This window comes from Narcine bancroftii, chromosome 14, assembly GCF_036971445.1.
Source record: "Narcine bancroftii isolate sNarBan1 chromosome 14, sNarBan1.hap1, whole genome shotgun sequence".
In the NCBI taxonomy this organism is placed as follows: domain Eukaryota; kingdom Metazoa; phylum Chordata; class Chondrichthyes; order Torpediniformes; family Narcinidae; genus Narcine; species Narcine bancroftii.
The window spans coordinates 18,219,037-18,239,158 of NC_091482.1; the positions used below are offsets into that span (position 1 = coordinate 18,219,037).

Here is a 20,122-nt window from a genome sequence, read left to right on the forward strand (position 1 = left end):
CTGCTCCCTGTAAAGTTGCAGCAAAACTTGTTGATTTTTATACACTCCCATTACAATATTGAAATTCCAGTAGCCTTCCAAATTAATTGCTGGAACAGCATTCCAGGCATTTGTGTTTCACAAACTAGGACCGCCAGACCCTCTTCTTCAGGTGGCACTGCCATCACAGCTCCAGTGACCCAGTTTCAAATCAGGACCTGCCTGAAACAAGTTTGCATGTTCACCCTCTATCTATGTGGGTGCTCTGGTTTCCTCCCACCCTTCCAAATATGTATAGGGATTGAAAGTTAATTGGTGTATAGGGGGAGGGGGGGGGGTCACAGGCTCATGAACCAGAAGGCCCCGTTACTGTTCTGTATGCTTGAATTTTATTTTAAAACATTTTTCAGGCCTCCAATAAAAATTATTTCTATTTGCTTTGCCATTCGACCTTCTAACAAAAATAACCTGACACCACTCCTGTATTCTGCACTGCCTGCAACCTTCTTGCCAGCTCATTTAATCCATTATAGCGCTGCATCCCCTCAACACTTATTAACCAATCACTCCTTGTATCAGTAGCAAATCTAGCTGCACTCTACTCCATTAGCTAAGACTAATTCCTGTGCCAATTCCAAAATGATAGGTATATCATAACTTTATGGATCAATGCTCCATCCGTGCTAATACAAATTCTCCACCACTTTAACACCCCCCCCCCCCCAACCAACTTTTCTCAAACCCATGTGCTTGCAAGAATGAAAGCTAAAAGCACAATGCTGGAGAAGTACAGCAGGACAGCAGGTAAAACGGTATACTTTATACAGCAAAGATGACCAACATTTTGGGCTTGAGCCCTTCAGCGGGTGTGAGTAAAATGTAGGCAGACACCCAAACTAAATGGTGAAGGAGAGGGACTGGGGGTAATAGGTTGATATGGGAGAGAGAGCACACCAGCAAATGGGGTTGGGGTGGGGGGGGGGGGGGGGGAGGAAGGAAATGGCTCTATTAAAGGAGAGTGAAAGGGGAGGAGAGCTAGAGGAAAGAGAGGGAATGGGCAAGAAGGGAGTCAGCTAGCCGAAACCGGAGAAGTCGATGTTAATGCCATCTGGTATTCTGGAGTCCAGGCGTATTTAAGGTAGACATTGATAGGTTCTTGATTAGTCAGGGTATCTAAGATTAGGTGGAGAAAACCAGGCAGTGGGGATGAGTAAGAAAATGGATTACCTCATGATTAAATGGCGAGGCAGACTCAGTGGGCTGAATAACCTATTTCTGCTCCTATGCTTTTTGCCCTTCTACATCATTCATGTTTATTTTGGAATTCTAGCAAACCTCATCAATTTATCTTTTTGTTTTTCTTTCTCTTTACACCTCCACCAGACAGGTCAACATCAATTAAACCATCTTCACAGTCACCATTAACCAGTGTCAAGGCAGTCTCTCCTCATTTCTAACTCAGGCACTTTGCTTGCTCCACCATTTCCTCTTCTCAGCAAGTTAAAACACGCCAATGTCTAAATGTTCCCAGTTCTGAAGAAAGGTCATCAACCCAAAACGCTTCTCTCCACAGATGATGCTGATCTGTGGAGTATTGGCATCATCTTCCATTTTTATTTCAGATTCCAGCTATCCTATTTCCCTTCAGCAAAATTAATCAACTCACATTTTAACAACTTTTCTTAAACCAATGGTTCTCAACCTTGTTCTTTCCACTCACGTACCCCCTGAAGTAATCCCTTCCTAATCACAGAGCATCTTAGCCATAGGATACTTCAAGAGGTATGTCAGTGGAAAGAACAAGGTTGAGATTCGCTGTCTTAAACGTTCAAGAATATCTTCATAAAATACAGTACCAGAGCAGAAAACTTTTGTTAAAAGCTGAGCAAAACACAGTTACAGAAGATAAAGGTCTTGTGAAGGTGTAAAATGGGTTGAAGTCCACCAGTAACCCACATCAGTTGCTTGAAGACCACTGTTCTCTTCAGAGAATGTTAAAGAAAATTTGGTACAGTTACATCCAAACCAACTATAGTTCTTGATCAGCAACTAAAGCCAATCTGATTGCATGGGTGCAAGATAGAGAAAGACAGAGTTTTAAGATACAAGCTTGTTAAAAACAAGAAAATGATTCATCATGGAAGAAATCAATTATTCAAATTAAGGTTTAATATCAGGAATACAAAAAATCAAGGGAATTGCTGTACAATCTAATTTTAAAATCAACTAAAGCAATCAGAGCTAATGCTTTAATTTGGTTGGAATACAAAATATGTTGAGGTGTACAGTGGCATGCAACTGAATGTTAATGGTTATCTTTCATACCTTGAGCTTGGTGGAATAGGAAGGGCTGCTCCCTGTACCTTGCAGATTGCATTAAAGAGGCAGCAAGGTAAACAAATTAAATAAACAAGCATTGCTCTGCCTTCTTTTCATGTCAAAAGAACCTCAATCAACACAAAATTGAATGGTTATAAAATTATTGTGTCAGTGGCAAATTCAGAAGTCTACTTTGCATTTCCAGAACTGCACAACTGGGAACTTAACCTCATTAAATATACTGAGCTGTGCCTTTAATGTAATACAGGAATAAATCTCACGTGGTGGGTGACATGTTCCACACGTGACTCATTATAGGTAAAGAACATTTCAAATGCTTTCCTTTGTGAAAAAAATCATCTACTGGAATAATTTGATGGATCAAGCAGCATATATGAAGGCAAAGGGACAGCTGATGCTGAATTCAGTTGTTCATTGTCACTGGTAACGAGACGTACTTTGTTTTGTATGCTCTCCAGGAAAGTCAACCTGTGCACAGAATAACAGGTAGTACAAGAATCAAACATTCAGGGGAAAGTGTTGCAATAAGCGGAAGTACAGAGGATGGTGTTACAACAAAAGTGCAGCGAGCATTTCTTTTTAGACATACAACAATAGCGGGGAGCACCATTTTGGCCCACAGGTCCATGCTGCTCAATTTACACCCAATTAACTTACACCACCCGATGGGAGGAAACCAGAGCCCTCGGGGAAAACCCACGCAGACATGGGAGAATGTACAAACAGGCAGTGCGGGATTCCAACCCCAGTCCCAATCAATGGGGCTGTAAAGGTGTTGCGCTAACCGCTACAGCAACTGTACAAAACGAAATTGTTTTGCTAAACAGTTCCAGGCATCTTTTAATAATTTGTGGGTGGGGGGGGGGGGGGTCCTGTTCATAAATCTGATAGCATCAGGTAAGAAACTTTTCACATGAAGCTTTGAGTTCAGTCCCTGCATCAAGACTGAGAGTGCTCCTCTCAAAAAGAGAAAAAAAAGAAAAGACCCACAAAAGTGGTACCCACCTCTATTGACCAGGTGTGGTCTAAACCACTAGTGGCAGATGACTTCAGAAATTATAGTGCCATCCACCACCCCCCCCCCCCCCCCCCACCGAAGCTGATATTCATATATCTCAATATTTCACCTAAATAACAATCATAATTCAATCCTCTACCTCCACCAGATTGATCCTGAACATCAATTGCAACAGTAGGTGGATCCTCTTCTCCCTTCCATATCGGATGTGGATTTCTACCATTTCTCTTGTTACTCCCATTCCCATTACGTTTTGGAGAACCATTTAGTTTTGATTGTTTCTGTAACTCAAGACCCTGAGAATTATTTGGCAAGGAATTAGCGAAGGACAAAGCTTTAACCTCATCATCAAAAAATTTGGCCTGAAAATCTCCATAAAACACCTTCAACACAGCAGGATATCTAAAAGCAAACCAATAACCCTTTGGGATCAAAACTTCACTGCTTTAATGAACATTTTCTTGCCACTAAAAAGAAAAAAAAAGGAGCATTTGGTCCCGTGTCTGATCTGTCAAGTGGCGCTGGGATTGAAGATCACCCCATGGAATTCTTTAGTTTATGGGATGATCTTTTACCTGAGCGAACCCATAGTGTCTCTTCCATTGATTACCTTCATATATAGTAATATATATATATATATCACTCTTTGACTTCAACGTATTCAGTGATTTAGCCTCTACAGGCCTCTTGGGTGGTGTTAGGTCTGCTTTGTTCATGAATGAGTGAGACAAACACCAGGCTGAGTCGAAATCAGGGTTCTTTGTTCTTTATTACCGGATTGTAACACTTGCGACTAACAAAGTTAGTCGGAGAATGCATTCTGCCGTTATCAGCAAAATGGTGATTTTTTATACCCTTGGATACATGCTTAGAACATCATCATATCATTACTTGTCCAATGACTAAAACTGTTGCTATCCTTTCCCTGCTAGCTTCCTGCCTCTCAATCCATCAATGTCTCTCTTATCTTGTAAGTACAAGGATGCATTTACATCTTGTTACAGCCCTGTACATTCCCATCTCATGATGTTTTACCTAACAGGAGTACAAGGACACCTCCCCTTCTTGTTACTGCCCTGTACAGGGTAACTCCCTACACATTCCCATCTCATGATGTTTTACCTTACAGTGGAGAATGTCAAATATTTACCACATTCTAGATGAAGACTTCTCCTCACCTTGGACCTGAATGAGCCTACTCTCTATTTTGAATTTGTGGCCCATAGTTCAAGCTAACACATCCATAAGAAATATCAATTCTACATCTACCTGCTCAAGCCCAGCAATTTTAAAAAAAATAAAATCGCTGTCCATACTTTCAAACTAAAATGAATATCAGTTCTGTCTACTAAATTTCTTCCAATACATACTTCACTGAAATTAATCTGGTGCAGTGAAGATTTTCCATCACAAACGTATCCTTCCTTAGAGAGGGAGACGGGACCTGCATATAATACTGTATTCCAAAGTGTTTTCTCACTATGGCCAAAAGAAAACTTTACACTTGCACACAAATCCTTCAGCAATCCATAATTGATTATGATTTAATTCACTAAATGTTCACTTGTAACTGCCATGTTACCTTTCAATGATTAAGATGCAAAAATCACACAATTCCTTCCAAATGTCAACACAATTAAACTTCTCGCCATTGAGAACATTTCACTTAATTTTTTTCCTCAATCTTCTTGCTTAAAATTTCATCACTCACATCTGCATTCATTAATTTTGTCCATATCCCAGTGTGGCTTCACCACATCCTCTTCACAACACAAAGGCACCAGGCTTTGTATCTACAGTGAATCTGGATATATTACACATGATCCTCTCATCCAAGTTATTGGTGTAGATTGTGAAGTGCAGTGGTTCACCAGCACTGACCCCTGCAGCACCCTAATCATCTCACCATCCCAGAATTGGCCCATTTATTCTTCACCTTGTTTTCTGTAAATTAATCAATCTTCAATCTACATTTGTATCCACTCCAACGTTTGGTCAATAGCCACTTCAAGGTGAGGTTCTGCTGCAACTGTACCGGGTACAGGTGAGGCCACACCTTGTGAATTGTGTGCAATTCTGATTTTTGGAATATTTTGCTCCCATGCAGTCAATTTGTAGCCAGATCTCTGCGAGTTGCTACATCATTCCTTTAAACTATTTATGTTACATGCAATTCTGCAAAATACAGTTAAAACTGCTGTTAACCAGAATTCAAGCAACCAGTAGCCTCAAGCAACTGGCAAAAATATAGTGGAAATTTTAAAACGGAAGTTTAAAATTGGTGCGCCCCGCTATTTAGTTTGCCCATCACACAACACCCAAATCTCAAGCAACTGGAAAATTCTCTTCTCCAGCATCTACTAATCCCCAGAGGTGCTAGATGCCAGGGGTTTTACTGTATCTCCATCTAGTTCTTCATTTCTGTGTGTTTTTTTGTTTTAAACAGGAGTGAAGTGGATAATGGATAACTATTTCTTGCCTTCATTGACAACTTTCATCTTTTCTCTTGCTAAATGGGCCAGAACATTAGCAATAATTCAGCTCTTATGGAAAAAGAATAAAAGCTTGCCAAACCAAAGAACATTCACTGACAAAGATAGCACCTGATGAGTTACGGGTCCAATAATCTTCAAGGATTCCAATTGCCTGCAAGTATTCCTGCAGAGGAAATGTAATCTTTACTTGTTGGCAGCACAGGGGAAGAAACGCCAATGGACTTTTTTTTAAAAGCAGGGCAATGAACTAAAAACTAGGGAGGTCTTGCGCCATAGTAGAGAATGTAGCTCCTTGAAATCTAAGTCCAAAATCTAAAAGTCCTGCCTACTTGATGGTTTGCATCAGAAAGCATAGTCTTTGGGATTTGGCATCCCATTCACAAAACCTTGTGTTCACTTTTTCAAATCCGGAATCCTCATACTTGGGAAACAGCAAAGCATTCTGAATTAGAGAGAGTGGCAACATAGATAAAGACTTTCTTGTTGATTATAAACTCCCCGCAATCAATCACCTAAAATTTCTATCTGAAAATGGTTCTCGCAAGATCGACAACCAACTTTCAAATTCATTGTAGTCGCTGCTGATTGATTTCTTTCCTCGCCATTTTTGGCCTCATCACCTCCACCAGCCATTCTCAACCTGTTTTTTTTCCTGGATATGACCCCCCCCCCCCCCACCCCGAACTCTCCTCATGGGCCCCTCTTCCCTGTGAAGCAGCCAAGTTTTAGCTTTTCTTTCTGTACTTCTCACCTACCAACTACCTAAAAAAACAAAAATTGTTCATGTGACACAAGGTGAGAAGAAAACAAGGATTTTATTTAAATATGCCGTGGCCCCCATTACGAGTGGCTGACCGACAACAAGGAGACCATTACATTTTCTCCCACAAATAGCCCCATCGATTCTCACCCTGTTTATGGATGGTCACCTACTCTTTGTACCAATTTCTTTTGGCGGCTAGACACATGACTCCAGGGGACAATTCTCAATCTGCAGATTTCCAACAATCAATACACACAAGCAACACACCCAGATTACTTTCTCTAATAAGATATCAAATTTGTGTAGGAAGCACAGGCAATACACAACTGATGAATTGTGGCATACTTTTTATAAAAAGTACATTATTTAAAAATACCCACTTTAGGTTATAAATTAACTACAACAGAAATTACCCAATAAATGCAATTCAAATCTTGTTGAATGGGATAAGTGGTTTTATCAAACGTGAGCAATCAATGAGAACTTGTAATCTAACCAAATCTTTCACATGTTGTTAGTGACAGGATAACTAAAGTTATTCAAGCAATCCATATTTCTCTGGATAACATTGCAGTTGAAGCCAAGTTCCAAATAAAAAAAAGTTTCTTTGCCCATTCTGGACTTCATCCAGAGCAGAACAGTGTCAGGTGTGACATGCTCCCATTTTTTAGGTCATTTCCATTTGTGTGGGACTGCCACTTTTAAGAGAACAGATTTAACAAAAGCCTGCGTGTTTTGGAAATTGACTGTGAACTTGCAGCAGGCTTAGAAGACAGCATGTTCCTAAATGCATACATTTGCAGAGTGAGGAGAGAAACCCTGGAAATCCCAAGTGCTGAGATCATGTGATCAGCATATTGAAAAAGCAGTGCACAGCTTGGTTTGGGGCCATTTTAAGGAGACAGCACAGGAGAAAACAGCTCTCTGAAGAAGTACTTTGTCTATAACCATGTATGAGGCCAATCCTGCAATCTGATCTCCTCCTGTTAGTTATAGAGGAATGAGAAGACCACTCCATGACCAAAAAGAGTGAAAGTCACTTTTGTTCGACTGATGCACAAAAAGGTTCTACTTGCAGAAGAAAATAGGGCTTGGATGGTAACCAGAGAGTCAATGGCAGATACATGAAGAAGGAAGCATTGTAGGCATCACTTGCTTCGTGTCCCCTACACCAAAGAAAAGGGAAGTTTTGGTTGGCACTCATCTAAAAAGGACATTTTGTTGGAAGCATCTCAACAAGAGTGTAATGAGTTAATCAACATTCTGTCCCCCCCCCCCCCCCCCACTTCATGAACTGCTAATTTCATCTAAAGCCTGCATGTTGCATCAATTTCAAGCCCACGTGTCAACAATGAATTTCCGAAAATGAACTTGGATCTGTCTTTCGAGAATTGGGCCTTGAACTGTCGTGGCTTGGAGTGTTCCCCCCCACCCCCCCACATACACACACACATTGGGGGATAAGTGTAAATAAATTGAAGTGTCACATCATTGTTAATTAATAATTAAAAATATTATTTTAAATACACCACCATCTGGGTTAATTTCGATTGCTGCTCTCTGGTATGTAACACAGGTCAAATAGATGGAGTGATTTTTTCTTCAGTCCAACTGATGCTACTTCGACAGATTTCTTTCATTCCCCATTTCCCCTCAAAAAAGTAAACAATGAGCACATCTTACTCTTCAAAGACGATCACAGTCCGTCAGATAGAGAAGCACCATTCTGATCACACATTTTGCATCAGATGGAAAGTTGGGTTTGTTACAACTAGGTAAAGCGAGTAAGCTGTGGTTCAGTAAGAATCACAAGATGAGCAGAGGTTTCTAATTATAACTACTCTCATATTTCAGAGGATTATAACAGAATACATATTAAAAAGCCTGGTAAGCACATTAAATTTAAGTTATGAGAGCCAAAATCCTCCATTTAGTACCACCACTAAGAAGATGGACATGTCCCAGATAGATTTGCCAACAGTACAATTTCTACTCGAATTGGAGAAATTAACAACTACTGTTCTCTTTGTTACAATTAGAAACATAAGCCAATTTAATTCAATAACAAATACATTGGACAATGTACATATGCACCAAAATTATTCCTTACTGCAGCCAAACAGTACTTCAATAAAAACTACAGTAATATACACATATTGAATTAAAAAGTCAATGAATACAAAAATAAAAATGATTGTGCAATTGTGCAGACAGCCCTGTGGTGTTGAAGCAGTGTAACAAGGGAGGTTTAAGTCATTGGGGGAAAAAAAAGAACCTGAAGGTGCTTCTGTACCTTCTGCCCAAAGATAGCAGTGAGAAGAAGTTAGGCCTACTCATTAATTGCACAGTACTACTCTGCAAGAATGGTTCATAACACATCTTGGTCCATGCACTGAATTCTGCAAATGTACACATGCACAAATATAGAATTATAGTGAATTTAGACCTGTTACATAATTGTCTCGACATACACTGAATTCTCCTACTCACTGACAAAGTAAATGCATAGAACTGATAAAATACGACACGAGAAATAGGAGAGGGTTTATTTTGTCCAATCGATAGAACTTATAGCTTGTGCGCCATTTAAAAAGACATCAACGGAACAGGGATACAAACAGCAAATGCTAGAAATATTCAGCAGTGCTTATGAGGAGAGAAAGAGTTTTGGGTCCATGATTTTTTTTTTGTCCGTCCCGATGTCAACTCTTCCCACACATACTCCATGATCTGCCAAGTATTTTGTACATTTGCTAATTTCAGATTTCCATTACAAGTCATCCTTCGCTCCTTAATAAACAGAACAAAGCACTATTTCAACAAGAGGTGTGACAAGAAATTTTTAAAAAAACACGCTGAAAAACTTTAAACCCAGCAGAGAAATAAATAAAGTGACTCGTTTGATAGTCAGAAGCTTGCTTCTTGAGACATGGCAGAAATGAGGTGCTTGACACCAAGACAGCATTTGGTTCCAATAACATCAGAGATCCAGGGTAAAATGTCACTGAAAATAAAAGGGAAATTTCCCACTAATTGGAATCAAACTAAACAGTGAAGAAGATGGCAACACTTCAATGCCTGTGGAAGTATCATGTTGAAGCTCATTTGTCACATTTTACCTAGTAAAAAGAAAATTATCATTTGGTGAGTAAACTAGCAAGTTATCTTTAACATTAACACAGCCGTGTAGAGTAAATTTACAAACTACAATTGGTACCAGGAAAGGGCAGCAGGTTGTGGGGCTCATCCAAGAAAGTGAAGAAACTGTCTTTAAGCCTGTTGGTGTGTGCTTTCACACTCGAGCCTCCTCCGCAATGGAAGGGGCAAAGAAGAGATTGTGTCTGTGGTACAACGTCAGCTGGGGGGGGGGGGGGGGAGTTTGCTTTATGTACTGAGCGGCATTCACTACTTTCTGTAGCTTTTTCCAATCTTGAGCAAACCAGCTGCAATTCCACGCTGTGATGAAAGTAAATGTTTGATGGTCCACTCACTGGCATCTCTAGCGGGGTGTGGACCACACCACCTGTCACCATCAGAAAGGGGTGACACCAAAATGACTGTCTATAAAATTTGTGTGCAATGTTTCAGCATAAATTTTTTTCACAAAATATTCCTGCAGTTAGTTATAGCAGCAAAAACATTTTTCAAAAGCCCAGCTTGCATGCATCAATATACTTATAAGGCTAAAACCCTATGCCAAATTACTTTTTGAACATTCTAATGTGCTTCGTCTGGTCAGAGCTGTCATTATAACCTGATTACAAAGATGCTTCAAATCATCGAGTTTTGTCTGTGCGCGCTACAAGCACGTGCTGTTGTTTTTGTTGTTGCTGGTGTTTTTATAGTCGCTGCTTTTGTTAAATTTTATGGCGTTTTAGTAGTAATATTGTGGTCATTAGTATTTGTGAACCGATATCAATAATTTCTTTGAGAATGAAGTACTGGTAGTAATTTGGGGGGGGGGGGTGGGGGGGGAGGGTGGTGAAACTATGAGTTACTGCACTGGGTGACACCAACCCCAGTGATGCCATTGGGTGCACTAGCAGATGTTGTAGTGGAACAAGGGCAACATGCTGAACTTCATTGGTCGTCTTAGAAAGTAAAGGCATTGGTGCACTTTCTTGATCACCACATCACCCAAGTCAGTTCATTGTAGAAATTTACCAAGAACTTGGAAGTCATCTTCTCTTTCTATTTCAGCTCAGCTCTATTGGCACAGACACCTTCCCCTTCTCTTAAAGGGAATGATATTCTCCTTCATCTTATAGATGTTGAGAGAGGGGTTTTCTTGGCACCGTGCAAACTTTCAATCTCTCTCCTGCATTTCAAATCATTATCACATACGGTGGAGTCAACGATGAATTTGCCTGGACAGATGCACCATTTCAGTTACATCTCCACGGATAATGAAGCAGCTTTTGCCTGCATTGGGCAAGATCAGGGGAACATCCAGGATAAGTAATATTTACGCCATGCACATGCTGGCAAATAACCATCTCCAACAAGCAAAACTGTAACTTGTTACTCTTGGCTGTCGCTGGTGTCACCATCACCACCAATATCACTGTGTTTGTGTTGAGGCTATCACCATTAACCAGTAGCTTACTTGGATAGCTAATATTATGGGTGTCAGTAGGTTACAGGTTATCACTTGTGCAGTGGGAAACTCAATGCCCGATTTTGCAAACCATTTCCATTCCATCAAACCACAAGTGTAATGTTATCAACTAATTTCCCAATCAGTGCAGCTGTAACACCACTGCAACATAAAACTCCAAGACAAAACAATGCACTTAATGCACACTTCATCCATCACCTCTAGCTTGCACTTTTGGTCAATGAATAACACATTCAAAATTCCCTGCAGTAACTTGGAAAACTGCCACAGATGTGGATCCACGGAGAGGAGACACAACACTGCTTCGCAGGGCTCTACCACCTAGTCCAACTACCGACTTCTCCGTAAAGGCTTTAAACAGCCTGTTAAAGGAGCCAACGGTGGTTTATTTTTAAATCCTGCAACTGCGAGGTCCGGGCCCAAGATGGTAACACCTGTATACAGCAGCAGTCTCAAGCGGCTTCAGACTTCAGAGAAGCAGAGGACCAGCGCAGGGCACCAGAGAACTGGGAGAAATCCCCCCCCCCCGCCAACAACCAGTTTGAGAGGGAGAAGGAGAAACAGAGGAGATGATCCTATGAGACTATGACCATGGCGGCGAACCACTGATGGCTTCTTCAGCTGAAGAACATTCGTGCTGTTGGTGACTTGAGACAAGGAACCCACACAGGCTGCAGTCTGCTGGAAACAGGCTCGAGGCTGTTTGAAAGGATACCAGGCATCAGAACCAGATTTCATGAGGGCGCTGAGGGCATGGAAGGCTTCGTGATGGCGTTGGAGATTCAGATCTAGAACTTACGGTGCCAATCCTTTGAACTGAAATCTATGTGGCTGCAGAGGCTGGGGGAGCACTGGAACTGAATCCATGGAGATTCAGGACTCTGGGGGCAGGGGCGGGGGGCACTCTTTTTCTTCCCTCTCTCTGACTGCAAGCGGCTCCCGGCAATTTCGACTGATGGCGAATCTGTCTGCCTTAAGGCAGACGAAAGCAAATTTTGTGTAATATTACATCTGTTTTGTGCATAGGAAGAACATTGCTGGTAAATTCCTCTCTAAGTCACACAACATCGCCTTCGGAGAAATGTACCACATTTCAGTACCACATCAAAATCCAAGAATTCTGAACACCACCGTAAAGCACCTTCTCTGAAGAAATGTTTGTGTGACCAATTTGCAGCTTGTTGTCACCATCAAGAACAATTTGGGATGAATGTTAAATGTGGTTTTGCTGGCATTGTTCATGCCCACAAGAAACCAAAAATGATGATTTATCTGTTGATTTCCGTGCATCTTGGCGCCTCACAGTTCGGCGGGCAGCAACCTCCTTTGAAGAAGACCGCAGAGCCCACCTCACTGACAAAAGAGGAAAAACCCAAATGCCCAACCCCAACCAACCAATTTTCCCCTGCAACCGTGTCTGCCTGTCCCACATCGGACTTGTCAGCCACAAACGAGCCTGCAGCTGACGTGGACATTTACCCCTCCATAAATCTTCGTCCACGAAGCCAAGCCAAAGAAAAAAGTAGATGAAGATTATAGAATGACATTTACAATGAAGAAATTAAATCCAAGTTAAGAATGTAGGATTAAAGGAGTGAATGAATCCTGCATTTTAATTATTGGTACAGTACACAGGTTTCTCCGAGAAAAAAAAAGTTAACAATTTAAATTAAACAGTGAACTAAGGGCATTCAAAGCATCTGGAAGCACAGGTTTTCCCAATTTCAAATTAATTTCTAGTGTTTAGGAAAAACAGATATTCTAAGGAAAACAGAAAATTAACTGTCGTGAGGGAAAAATCCCAGCTCTGCCATGTTGCCCACGTTAAGGCCATCATGCCCAAGACATCAAGTGTTCTGTTGGCTCCAAGTCTAAACACTGTCAACGTACTTTAAGCAGCTGCCAGCGATATCAGGTGTCCAGCTCACCTCCATACTATCATATGCCAACAATTTTATTAGCATCAGTGGACAGATACCCAAACATTGCTCCAGTTCTGTAGCAAAAAGGGGAAATGTCTGGAAAAAGCAGAATGCAATGTGATAAGCCAAATGAAAATCCTTTTTGATCAAAAGAACAAAAAAGTGCCTTTATTGTAGTAGAAATATTCCACACAAAGCATCAAGATTAAAAAGCAACACTAGCCCACGCAATCCAATTCAAGGCTATTTAATCATGGATCAACATAAACTAATCCTTCTGATGAGTTTGCCATTTTGATGAGGGCATGAATGCCAAGCAAAAGAAACACAATGGGGTTTTGCAAAATCTTTGTGAACTATTGCATGCTATTCTCCAAAGGTTCAGGTGGTCGCAAGCACCCACTTTCCTTCGAAGTGGTGACAAAGGTAGTCAGGGTGTTGAATACGCTTGTCTTCATTGGTCACGGCACTGAGCACAAGAGCTGGGATGTCACATTTCAACTGTACAAGCCATTGGTGAGACCACAATAGGAGACCCCAGGTTAAAAACATCCGACTTACAGACAACTTTTACTTACAAATGTCCCTTCTGGTGTGCAAGACATCAATGGAACAAGAGGAAGTGTTAACTTTTAACCATGATCTTTTTTCTTTTTTTAAGAACAGTTTATTTAATTTTTTTTAAAAACAAAACAAACATTTGACTGACACTAAATAAGAACCATATGTACCTGTCCCAACTTATTTACAAATTCAGCAAGAACGAATTTTGTTCAAACCCCGGACAAGAGTGTACTGTGCACAGTCCTGGTCACCCAGCCAAAGGATGATGTCATTAAGCTGGAAAGGTTATAGAAAACAAAAATCACAGGAATGTTGTAAGAAGAGTGTGGATAGGCTGAGATTTTGATCCCTGAACTGTAGAATTAAATTTATAAAGTCACGAGGGGAATAGATAAAGTGAATGGTCACAGTCTTTTTTCTCAAAAATAGAGAGCACATATTTAAGGTGGGTAGTGGAAATATTTAAAAGGGACACTGAAGGGTGCATGTTTCCACAGAGAAGCTTGTAGGCATCTGGAGAAAGCTGCCAGAAAAAACAATACAGGTGCCAGAAAAAACAATACAGGTGGGTAAAATCAATGTTTAAAAAAGACATTTAGACAGACAGAAGAGTGGGAAAGATTCAGTGATACGAGCCAAATGCAAGTAAATTTGACTATCTCAAGAAGACAACTTGTTTACGTTGGGCTGAAGGACACATTTCCAGAATGCAAAAAACACTTTTGACCTTGCGTTTGATGCAAAATGCACCAGCAAATCAAAATATGCAAGATCATTGTTCAACTGTGATCCAGCACAGAAATGGAAGATTTACATTACATTTCACTTCGTGCAAAAACAGTTACTAGCCTGTGGTGCACAAATTGAATGATAACTTTACTTATTTAAACTTTCAAGCATGAGGAAAAAGAATACAAGGCCGTTGAATGCCAGGGAATTAATTCAATTGGTCTCATTCTGAATGCAAAATTAACAACACTGTTTTGCTTCGAAATTAGGTTCAAAGAGCTACATATTCCACATCCTTCACCATGTAGAACTGCTTAAATATATTAATAAAGAGTGCCTGGATTTTTATTTCAAAAGTGAAAATGTACTTAACTAATTCAACCCATTAGCAGGCACTGCCACTCCCAACATCATAATGTCACCTAAATGCCACAAATACATATTTAGTATTAAATTTCTTAGTGCCAGATGTACTGTCAATGAGAGATTAGAGCACATCAAATCTACTATATTAATGGTAATTACATATTAAATGTGGCAAATTAGCTCTAATTCCAAAAGAAATCTGAAAAGCAAATCTAAAGGTGGTCCAGTTTTGTTTATTGTCTTTTACTAAGATATGGTGAAAATGTCAATTTGGCAAGTGATGAAATTAAAAGGACAGAAGGGCTTTCTGCCACGACTTTTATCTGTCCATTCAGCAACAAGAAAACTAGATAGATAGATTGATCTACACACACGCCCACAATATCCGCATGCACAACTACACACACCTGCATTTTAAATATTTCTATAATCAGGATTCAATGAACACAGTTATAGCATCACTTTCAAATAAAAAAATCAGAGCCTAGTTCAACTTCTCATTTATTTAATTGATTTTCACAAATTTGTCATCAAACAGACATCAAATGATCCCCCCCAACACCCCACCCCGAAAAAATACACGAGGCCAAAGACCGAATAATTAGCCTATTCAGAATGTGAAGCAATGCAGAATCTCAACTGCAACGTGACCCTCTAACTCAGTAGTTCTCAACCTTTTTCTTTCCACTCACATACCACCTTAAGCAATCCCTTTCTAATCACAGAGCACCTATGGCATAGGGAATACTTAAAGTGGTATGTGAGTGGAAAGAAAAAGGTTGAGTCTAATTCGATGAGTGTGACGTGTTCCCATTTTTTCAGTTCATTTTATTGTCCCTTTAAGAGAACAGATTTAACAAACTGCCTACAGGATTTAAAGTGACTGTGAAACTAGCTGCAAGCTTTGAACATCACGTTCCTTCTATTGCAGTGGTTCCCAACCTTTTTACTTTCCACTCACATACCACTTTAAGTATTCCCTAGGCCATAAGTGTTCTGTGATTAATAAGGGATTGCTTAAGGTGGTATGTGGGTGGAAAGAAAAAGTTTGAAAACCACTGTTTTAATCATTCCAAATTGACTCGCTATGTGCACACTTTCATAACTCCAAAGGAAATGGGCCAATGACAATTTTTCTCAAGCAAAATATTTCCGTAATCATTAGGTCCAGAGCAGTGATTCTCAACCTTTCCTTCCGACTCACATGCCACCTTAGGCAATCACTTACTAATCACAGAACACTTATGGCACAGGGAATACTTAAAGTGGTATGTGAGTGGAAAGTAAAAAGGTTGGGAACCACTGCAATAGAAGGAACGTGATGTTCAAAGCTTGCAGCTAGTTTCACAGTCACTTTAAATCCTGTAGGCAGTTTGTTAAATCTGTTCTCTTAAAGGGACAATAAAATGAACTGAAAAAATGGGAACACATCACACTCATCGAATTAGACTCAACCTTTTTCTTTCCACTCACATACCACTTTAAGTATTCCCTGTGCCATAAGTGTTCTGTGATTAGTAAGTGATTGCTTAAGGTGGCATGTGAGTAGGAAGGAAAGGTTGAGAATCACTGCTCTGGACCTAATGATTACGGAAATATTTTGCTTGAGAAAAATTGTCATTGGCCCATTTCCTTTGGAATTATGAAAGTGTGCACATAACGAATCAATTTGGAATGATTAAAACAGTGGTTTTCAAACTTTTTCTTTCCACCCACATACCACCTTAAGCAATCCCTTATTAATCACAGAACACTTATGGCCTAGGGAATACTTAAAGTGGTATGCGAGTGGAAAGTAAAAGGTTGGGAACCACTGTTCTATTAGATATATTTGTGGAGCCCTGAAGAATCCAAGTGCAGAGACCATGTGACCAGCTTATTGAAAAGAGTGCTAAGGAGGCCATTTTAAGGAAGCAGAACAAGAGTAATAAGCTCTTTGACCTCCTTTGTGGGATTGAGAAACCCACTTGGCTTCATTGTGTGGTTATAGGCAAATTGTCATAGAGGAATGAGAGATCACTTTGACTCACCAACAAAAAGGGTTCTATAGGCAGAAGAAATACTACACTCTACCACGACTGACCCACAAAAATGATTCTAATTGCTGAAGAAGACACTCATCTAAAAAGGGCATTTCTCTGAAGCACTTCAACAAGGGTTTCCAGAATGTGACATTCTGTCACACCCAGTCTCTTTCACCCACTTCAGGAACTGCTAACTTCATCTTAAAGCCTGCGTCTCTCACCCATCTTAAGGCCAGCATGTCACGTCAATTTCAAACCCACATGTCATCACTGAATTTCTGAATCTGAACTACCTTCCAAGGATTGAGCTTTGATCTGTAGTGGCTTGGGGTTTTCCAAACACACCAATATATTCATGCAGTTAAAATTAGAGTTTAAGTTAAATAATTGTATATAAATTTAGTTAATTTTAGATAAGTTAAATTAGATTGATTATTAATCAATAATTATGTAACACCTAAATATTTTAAATACAATTATAAAATCGCTGCTATCTGGTATGTAACATGAGAACAAAGACAACTGGGAAAGTTGCATTCATAAACACAAATATTCTCTTCTGCAATCATGTAATGAAGTTATTTTACTCGAGACAAAGTGACAATCATGGATATATTGTGCTATAAATGAGGAACTATTCCCTTAAAATGAAGGGCCAACTTGCCTCCTCCTGTATGCTCACAAGCACAAGATAACACACACTGTATAATATAAAATGAATTGTCCAAATCCCAGCGATAGTGAGAGATGCAAAACGAATTTTCCAAAGATGCAAATACCAACACTCCATATTTATTCCCAATTTGAATTCCATCCCACCTCATACATCTGATTTGAATCAGTGCTTGGATCCCTACGAATAGCCATTTTGTTGTATGGCAAAAAGCCCCCCTCCACAGATTTCTTGACAGAGTACATCCGTGACTTCACATACAACCCGGAGATTCTTTTTTCCCTGCATGAATTACAACTTATTGGTAGTGTTAAAGAAAATTGCACGACGTCGAGATGTAAACCAACTGACTGTGAGCTACAAGGTAAAAACATCCCAATAAAGTGCAAAAGTGTCTTTAATTGAGCCCCTGATTGAGTTTATTGTTGAGGAGTCTGATGGTGGAGAGACTGAACCTGGTGGCTGAATGCCAGCTTTAAGGTGACGAGGTTATGCGCTGGTCTCTCTTCCCCCACCCCACCCCAAATTACCCTCAGGATGCAAGCAGGTGTCAGACCCGACTTTCCTCCCAAGTCCAGCCCATCACACCAAGCCTGGCTTCAACGCAGACACGATTTCCACGTGAAGGCAACTCGCCACTTGCGATGATCCATTGCAACCCAGACCGGGCTTCACCACCGTCCGCCTGGTTGCAGGGAAGGCAATACACGGAGAGAATGGGCACAGAACTCCAAGTGCAGATTCTGACCCAAGACCCTTCGTGCGATGTTGAACGAAACGACAACCCCTCCGCGGCAAACGCTCTGAGGGCAAGACGAAGCGAGAGTCGTCGAGCCTTGTCATTGCCAAGCGCAATCCCAAGTCAGACCAGGGACTCAGTCGGTCTGCCGCAGCCTGCGGGTTCGTGGCATCCACACCGCCCCAGCGAACCACTTCCCTCCAAACTTGCAGGAATGACTAGTGACAGGGGAGGGGGTCCTGAGACGGAACAGAATCGGGGGAAACTGGCAGCGATGATAAAGGTCCTCGCTACCCTTTCGCTCCAACTGCCGAGATCACATTAGTTTGGTAACGAACACTCCCCACACTGTTTGCAACGCCAATTATTCACATCTGAACAGCAGGATGCAAAACGATAACTAATAGGAGGGATCCCGGGGGAGAGGGGAGAGACCTGGGGGAGAGGAGGGGAGGGATCCCGGGGGAGGGGAGGGATCCCGGGGGAGGGGAGGGATCCCGGGGGAGGGGAGGGATCCCGGGGGAGGGGAGGGATCCCGGGGGAGGGGAGGGATCCCGGGGGAGGGGAGGGATCCCGGGGGAGGGGAGGGATCCCGGGGGAGGGGAGGGATCCCGGGGGAGGGGAGGGATCCCGGGGGAGGGGAGGGATCCCGGGGGAGGGGAGGGATCCCGGGGGCGGGGAGGGATCCCGGGGGCGGGGAGGGATCCCGGGGGCGGGGAGGGATCCCGGGGGCGGGGAGGGATCCCGGGGGCGGGGAGGGATCCCGGGGGCGGGGAGGGATCCCGGGGGCGGGGAGGGATCCCGGGGGCGGGGAGGGATCCCGGGGGCGGGGAGGGATCCCGGGGGCGGGGAGGGATCCCGGGGGCGGGGAGGGATCCCGGGGGCGGGGAGGGATCCCGGGGGAGGGGAGGGATCCCGGGGGAGGGGAGGGATCCCGGGGGAGGGGAGGGATCCCGGGGGAGGGGAGGGATCCCGGGGGAGGGGAGGGATCCCGGGGGAGGGGAGGGATCCCGGGGGAGGGGAGGGATCCCGGGGGAGGGGAGGGATCCCGGGGGAGGGGGAGACAGCAAAAGGGAAGTGTTTTTAAAGCAGCTGTGTGTTATTCGGTGTACTTAATATAACGAGTTCAATTAAAAACAAGAGGGGGGCTTGATGGGATTGAACACAGCTGTGGCTTCGGAAGGTGAGCGGGATAACGCTGCGTACTAAAAATATGCGTTCGGAACAGAGTAACCTTTAAAACAATATCCCTGCAGATAACACTAACAGGCGAACGTACCCCATGCTGAGGCTTAATTCAGCACTGGATACGTCCTGTGAACAGAAAATGCAGCCTCTCAGCGACTTTGGTTTCCGGCCACAATTGCTCTGCGGACTCGCATTCCGATAGTTTCACACTTCGCCAAAGTGCAGAGCATTAAACACGAATACTTCAGGGGTTTCTCTCCCCACCATGGGAATGACCACCGCAAAGATGCAAGAAAACGGGTGCAGCTCACCTGTCGCAGACGCCTTGTCCATTTCACAACGGCGGGTGAGGTGGGAGGAAGCACAACTGCTGCTCTCCGCGGTTGCCCCTCCACTCCACACACACAGGACAACCTGCGGCGGCAGGTACTGCTGGTTGCGAGAAGCTCACGTTGCAAGCTGCATCGGCTCTGAACTCTTGGCTGCCTCTGGTGGTGCAGTGGAGGAAATGCCGCCGACCTGACCCCGCGTGGTGATTGGTGGATCCGAAGGGGGCAATGCAGAGTGTGCCTTTGCAAAGGTTGCTTGCCTCACAGGAGAGTGATCAAACATGGCTTTTGTGGCCAATTAAAACCAGCCAATCAGATAGCAGCTATGGAGAGAGACATTGAAGTCCCTGTTTCTCTGTTCAACCTGAAAGTTAA

The 20,122-nt window shown here is 42.3% G+C and overlaps 1 protein-coding gene across 1 annotated transcript in view; it reads right to left on the reverse strand.

Annotated features, from left to right (window-relative positions):
* Positions 1-19,923, reverse strand: part of pitpnm3 (PITPNM family member 3) — a 432,302-nt gene extending 412,379 nt beyond the window's left edge. The window contains exon 1 of the mRNA XM_069910690.1: positions 19,730-19,923. Within this exon, the coding sequence (XP_069766791.1) occupies positions 19,730-19,751 (22 nt within the window). The 5' untranslated portion in view covers positions 19,752-19,923. The remainder of the gene's footprint in view (positions 1-19,729) is intronic.
* Positions 19,924-20,122: the final 199 nt, after the last annotated feature.